Source organism: Adiantum capillus-veneris, unplaced genomic scaffold (genome assembly GCF_014529385.1).
Source record: "Adiantum capillus-veneris isolate H3 unplaced genomic scaffold, ASM1452938v2 Hic_scaffold_275, whole genome shotgun sequence".
In the NCBI taxonomy this organism is placed as follows: Eukaryota; Viridiplantae; Streptophyta; class Polypodiopsida; order Polypodiales; family Pteridaceae; genus Adiantum; species Adiantum capillus-veneris.
The window spans coordinates 326,885-333,793 of record NW_028221403.1 but is presented as its reverse complement, the minus strand read 5'-3'; the positions used below and the strand labels follow the sequence as shown (position 1 = coordinate 333,793).

Here is a 6,909-nt window from a genome sequence, read left to right as displayed (position 1 = left end):
AAAACATTGTGGAGCTTTCCCTCTGCTTGTCCGTGCCAGTTTCCCCCTCTCTATCATTAGCGTTTTGAGACACTAAGTCGACAGTCCACTGCGCCCCTTACTCTCCTTGTCAGGAACATTTTGAAACGTTGCCCGCAGGAGACCCTTTGATGTCGACCAATTTCCTCCATACAACATTGTCTGCTATGCATTTTAAAATGTAGTCAGCAAACAGTGGCCCCTCCTTGGCACAGATTCCACTGCAGCGTTTTGAAATGCACTCCCCTTCCTAGCAACATCCCCCCCCTCTCCACGATCGCTCCATCTGAAGCATTTTAAAATGCTGATGGAAGGTTTGTCCTTGATTGGCTTTGGGAAGTGTGAAAACCATGTGGAGGAGGGGCTTGGGAGATGGTACAGACTTAGATCGACTTTGGATAGTGCGGCCTTTGGAGGCAAGGATCTTAGAGCCCAAGAGAGGGGCATCTACGACGACTTGAAAGAGTTATTGAAGGAGTTTTTGGAGCAGAATGGAAGAGGTGAAGAGATTGGAGACTATTTTGCATCTTGGGATTCAGTGCCACTAGTTTTGGAGTGTGAGAAGATACCAGATTACCAGATTTTTCAACTTCAACATGTTACTAGTCAAAAATTCACAGATAAGGAGTTTTAAAAATAGTCCTTAAATGTACTTGATATAAACAAATTACACATAGTGACCCCCCCTAAGGCAAGAACTCACATGAAGATAAAGATAAAGGCAAGCTGGATAGAGATTCGATCATAAAGATTTGACAAAGGAGATCGGCATGGCACATGTGGTGGCAGCCACCTAGCTCGATGTCAGATTTCTAGTAAAAACACAAGTGCCACCACTAGCTTTAGCCAGAGAGAGGCTTGTGAGTGGCAGAGATGGGCAAACAATGCTCCCTATAATTAGTTTGGACCCTTGTGTTGGAGTTCAAGTTATCGATGTTTGGACCCGTAGGTCCGAGTTCAAGGCACATGCATCTAGGAGGGAACCAATCAAACGTATCTAAAACACTATGGATGAGTGCACCAATCCAATGTTGTTGGTCGGATCACGGATAGGATGTGTTTCAGGTTTCATTCTCTGGGAATATTATATTTTGGATGTGATGCGTTCACCGTTCACAAATGGGGATTCCTGGACATAGTGTGGTCTACAATCAAATTTTTTACAAAGGCAATTGATGCTCAAGATGGCATCATTCTTGGGTAAAATGTTAAGGGTAGCAAAACTGAGGGGTATCTAGTAGTCCAAGGCCTGATACTGGGGTGTCCATGGTAGCTCCTTCATCGACTTGGTGTCACTATTGATGTGCACTATGAGTTGCAAAGAGGGTCACTTAGGGTTTTGGCATCTCAAATGAACTGGCCAATGTGATCCCATTATTTATTTGTTCTTTCAGGTATTTATTTTACTTATTTCTCAAAGTTTGGGTAGGGCAATTCACTGAGGTTGCTATATAAGTAACCCCTTGCCTTCATTGTTATTTTCAAATGGAGGTGTGACCTTTTCTCATCTCCCCCCCTTGTGCGCCCTACTCACGGGGGTTCGACCGACCCTTATATGAGCACACTATTGCTCTAACAAAGTGAAACCTTTAATGTGGTTGGGTTCAGATGGCACGGCGGCAAAGAAATAAAGAGGGGGGTTCAGCTAGAGCGGCAAGAAAATCTTGGATGAAAAAGCAGAACACCTCTCCGGACCCACAAAAAGCCTTGGCGACCCCCTTCCCCCCCTCGTCAGGCAATGGAGTTTGTCTGCCTTCTTGCTTGCATGAAAAGTGAGCGAAGCTTCAAAGGCTGATTTACAACTAATAGCTACCACATTGTGTGAAAACGAGCAGGGCAGCAGAATTTGTAGGCAAGCGGATTGCCTCTGCCTCCGTCCACAGTGGGGTTAGGTTGTGAATTAGGTGCAATACGTTGTCTCGATCCCCACTCAACACTCAAATACCCCTCAGATTTCAAAAATTCCCTTTGGGTGGATTGTTCAAGATTTTCTAATCTCTATTCCTTTTTGACAATTTAAATCCGTATTTGAGTGCTTAGCAGGTAATTTGCAACAAATTACCTCGCAATTCATCTCCAAAGCCTACATACCAACTCAACTTCTAGTTTTAGCATCTTGTATTGATAGACAATCAATCTTCTTGTGTGGGCTACAATTTTTTCCATCTTTGAGAAATTTTGGAAATTTGAGGGCTATTTTAGGAATTTCCGAGGGGTATTTTGCTCTTTCATCGCTTTTCGCGTGCTTTAATTTAATAGCCGTTATGTTTACCGGCTACACATTCTCGGGCATTTCTTCATTTCCTCAACAAACAGAAAAGGACTACTCCCATATTCGACGAAGCAGGAAGCAGAGCCTAGCAGACGCCAAGCTAGCCTGTATAACAATGCGTTCCAAGCTCGTACTTGCCATGGGCACATCTGGTGATCCAGAAGGGCGGGCCTGCTGCGAGATGGTGAAGCAGGACTTAGGGCTGGAGACCGTGAAGCAGCTCGGTTGGGGAGGGCAGGGTTTGGTTTTACTCTGCCGCGACCCTGCGTCTGGCAATCGCTTCGCTTGCAAGGTGTTGGCCTCCCATCGTGAGCGTCAGCACAAGGTCCTCCTCGCATCGTCGTCATCATCATCGACTTTGCCGAAGAAGTCTGAAAAGAGGAAGCTTATAAAGATGAGGCCCAAGGAAGCCGTTGAGAACGCAAACTTGCTGCGGGAGGCAGAGCTTCTTCACCACCTTCGTGGCTTGCCTGGCATCCTGCCCCTCATCACAAAGGTCGAGGGCGATGACGGGTGCGTCCATTTATTTACCCCCTTCTGCGACGCGGGTGACCTCCTCGATAGACTCGATGCATGCCCGATCCTCCATGAAAGGGAGGCTGCCCACGTTGTGGCGAGCCTGGCCCGAGCCCTCATCTCGTGCCATGCTCGGGGCGTCGTCCACCGTGACATTAAGCCTGGGAATGTGCTTTTTCGCAGGTATGAGGCCACCAAAATGCAAATGCAGAGTATAAGTGCACAAGAATACATGAATTCTAGTTTGCAGAGTAATTCTATAATTAGTACTAAACTAGCTGCTGCAGGTGCACCAGGACTATATTCATTAGAGCTACATGAGGTGTTGCTGGCAGACTTTGGGCATGCTGCGAGGGTGGAGCATCCCTGGCAGAGGCTTGATGACCCCCATGTTGGAACCTCGACCTTCCGTGCGCCGGAGCTCATCCAAGGACGCTACGACCATCGCATAGATATCTGGAGCCTCGGGGTCCTCCTCTACCTCATGCTCACTGACACCATGCCCTTCATCCAGCACCTTGCTCACGATGCCTCCGACAAAGACATCCATGCTGCCATCCTCTCCAACAAGCTCTCTCTGGATGGGTCCATCGACCTTGCTGCCTCAGCTCAGGACCTCCTCAGAGGCATGCTTTGCAAGGACCCCCAACATCGCATCACCCTCCAGCAAGTCTTGCATCATCCCTGGGTTGTCCTCAACGTCTCGAACTGTGGCCAGAAGACCCTGAGCCATGTCGTCGAGAAGAGCCCTACTCCAAACACTGGCAGCAAAATTCACACTCCTGCTGGCTGTTCTGTATCAGCTCAAGCAGCTGACGTAGCTGTGCAGCCCAAGGCATTGAAGAAAGAACCTGTAATTCCTGGTACCCTAAACCACAATATTGTTGAGAAGAGCACTAGTATGCGAAATGCAGGTGTGCACACCGCGAGGAGGACATCTGGGCATCGACCTGCATCGGCTCAAGTTGCGCAACCCATGGTAAAGAAAGAGCCAGCTGTAGTCTCCAGCACTACAAACCATATTCATACATGCGCGGCGCGGCCAGCAGTAGGATCTCCAACTTCCACCATGAATGCCATGCCTCTCGGCAGCGTCACACCAGCAGTAGCAGTGGGGCAGAATATCTCTATCTCATGTATGCCGGGAAACAGTAGTAGCATTGCAAACGACGATGAGGTGGACGATGAGTTTCCCAGGTTTACAAGGGTAAAGCGACAACGAGTTCAAGTGCCATCAGCTGCATGCCATCAGCAGCATTGGCGAGTCGTGGAGGCTCATCAAAAAAGGCCAGCAGGCCACATACCCACCACCAGAAATTATACCTATGGAGCACCTCCTCCTTGCATCTGCTAGCATTAACTGAAGCAGGAGCTAATCAGATAGGGCTGATATTTTTGAACTGGTGCATTCTACAGAAGGTGAGAGAAACAATACATTGAAGCTTTTAACATTTGGTGCAGCGGTACTACGAATACCGGCTGTTAAACGTACTACTTGTAACTGCGCAACTGAAGACATCTCGTCTCAGATAATTTTGGACTACTCGTAGGGCTTTGATGCTGCAGGATCATTGAAAGATCCAAAACTGGTATAAAATCCGTGTACATTCAATCTGACTTTCCGATGTGTCTCTCTGTCAATTAATTACTGCTTCGAGTGCAGCTTGCAAGCATTTTGTGTTAGTAGTCAGCGTATTGGTGAAAATGTTTGTCTAATACACTTTCAAATTAGATCTCTTTGATAAAAAACGCATGGCATATAAGGTACATATTGCATTCTCAAAATACAGCTTTTCTTATCTGATATAGTATTGCCTGGCAATTGATCAGGAATCATCATCATGTGATGCCTTCCTTGCCCATTGTGCTTGTGCCGGTGTCATGTTGTTTACTTCATGGCTCTTCTAAAACTAAAAGAGGCTGCGTTCCCCCCACCACATCAAGTACCTACGACACCTTTCTCCTGCATATTCAGCTCCGGCTGGCCGCTAGCAATCTCCTCCAGCTCAATATTCACAATGTCAGAGCTTCCCTTCGCATTTATAACACTTTTTGACACAATATTGTAACTCACTCACCTTATATGATATTTTAGGAACAAACAACTAGATGTTATCAAATCAAAGACTTGTCAAAGATTATTTTGTATGTGCTACATGAATATAGCTCTCCTCTCTCGATTTTAAAGGTCCTCTTTGCATCATTGTTCGCAAAGGTTCCGGAACTTGGAAGGATTCAACATCCTTGCTCCGGCCCAGCTTGCACGGCCACCACACATAGATCATTCCACTATGAGATCTAACTCTCCGCTAGGTCCTACTTTGCATGCCTCACATCACGGCTACTCGTCGATGCACAGGCGCCGACCGTCAAAGATCCCCACATTTCTCACATACCACATTGACCATATATACCAGTCCGTAGACGAAGACATACAAACCAAATACCTTGGACTTATTTGTAGTAGAGAATAATCCAAAGGTCAAGGTGAATTTAGTGCACTTCGTGATGCATTCCACCAGTATGTAGCCCAAGCCCATCGGTCTATAACTTCTTTACCCTCCCAAAACAAGCGCCTCATTGTCTCAGTAAGGTTTACCACATCGAAAGCAATTACTCGTACCATATCCTTTTCGATGGAGCATAGAAGAGGTAGGCCATGAACCAGCTAGGGTTCTCCACAGATGCACTTTGAACTTGAATGGTCTCCGAGAGACCCACGACCGAGAAAATATATTATTCCACCAAACGGATCAATAGACCAGTGTTTGTTACATCTAGCAGAAGGATCATGCTCATGAAGCAAATGCATGTAAAACTGGGATGTTTGAGAGTTTCACCAATTGGTTGCTACGTGTGGAAAAGTCTAGTCTCAGTGCCTGTCTAGACGATTGGTAGTTGGTGGTATTTTTAGGTTGTTGACACATGCACAAAGATTACACCAAGAGTTTCTGAAACCAAATCCTAGTCGGAACCTCTCTCTCTCTCTCTCTCTCTCTCTCTCTCTCTCTCTCTCTCTCTCTCTCTCTTTCTCGTTTTTCTTCGAAACATAAAAAAGAGCCACGGTATCATGATAATTCAAATTGTATACACAACCCAACAATGTGAGGCTAACCTTGAGCCCTACCACACCTAAGGCACAATATTGTATCTCGCTGACCTTAATATGATATTTTAGGAACAAACAACTAGATGTTATCAAATCAAAGAGTTGTTAAAGATTATCCGAGAAAAATATGTATGTGCTACATGAATATAGCTCTCCTCTCTCAAGATACCGATGGTTGAAGTCGATGATAGTTATAAGTAGTGCAATGCTTGATGATTTTTTTGGTGATTTTCCATGTATCGTTCAAAGACTTAGCAAAGCTGGGATGCAATAGGATTCTATACATTTCAAAGCCAGCACAAGTTTTTCACTTGGCCTTTATGGCTCAATCATTGGGTTTGTGAACAGGAAATGGGAGCTTGGCCAAGTTGGTACCCAAGGTGAAGTTTTTCCAATGTGATGCAAAAGGGATTTTTTTGGAGCCTTCAGGGCCATTTGATGTAGGCCTACTATGTGGCGACTGAGAAGATCCCACATGCGAGGTACTTGGTCATTTTATTGGGTTATATAGCCTGCTTTAGAACCTCATTTAGGTGCATGAAGTGGAGAATGAATCTACTTGGCATGGTGGATATGTTGGGAGCTTTGTAGGCGCTACTTGTTGCGGCGGGGCTATGCGGGGCAGTCCTAGCGGAGATTTTGGGTGGTGCAGAGGAAAAGTGTGTGAGAGAGAAGAGTCGACCAATCCTACAAAGAGGTAGCTTGTATGCAACATTTTGAAATCAAGAGGACACTTGTTCGCTTCTCCCTTACTTGCTAAAAATGGCCGAAGGGCCTTTATAAAACCACTTTTTGTACCCATTTTTGGGGCTTTTTTGCATGATGATCAAGAGGATGCACCGTCAAGTGTGTGGCTAGTGTTCTTTTTGTTGATTGAATAAAGGATTGCCCAAAAAATTGTTTATCCCCCCACCCCCTTCTCTTTTTTGATGCGTCTCTTTGTGTGTGTGTCACTAGTGCAGATGGATGTGTGTTCCCAGACGATTTTTATGGT

General features: G+C 45.7%; 1 protein-coding gene across 1 annotated transcript; it reads left to right on the top strand.

Annotated features, from left to right (window-relative positions):
• The first annotated feature begins 2,657 nt into the window (after positions 1-2,657).
• On the top strand, positions 2,658-4,424 carry LOC147417334 (uncharacterized). Its single transcript, XM_086507708.1, has 2 exons — positions 2,658-2,989; positions 3,094-4,424. The coding sequence occupies exons 1-2, from the start codon at positions 2,797-2,799 to the stop codon at positions 4,158-4,160; spliced, it is 1,260 nt and encodes a 419-aa protein (XP_086363834.1). The 5' UTR covers positions 2,658-2,796; the 3' UTR covers positions 4,161-4,424.
• Positions 4,425-6,909: the final 2,485 nt, after the last annotated feature.

Bases quoted from the DNA above. Each gene is read 5' to 3' on its own strand.
- LOC147417334 (XM_086507708.1), top strand. From the start codon at position 2,797: ATGACGGGTGCGTCCATTTATTTACCCCCTTCTGCGACGCGGGTGACC. The intron at 2,990-3,093 runs GTATGAGGCCAC...TAGCTGCTGCAG, and splicing joins GGGAATGTGCTTTTTCGCAG to GTGCACCAGGACTATATTCA.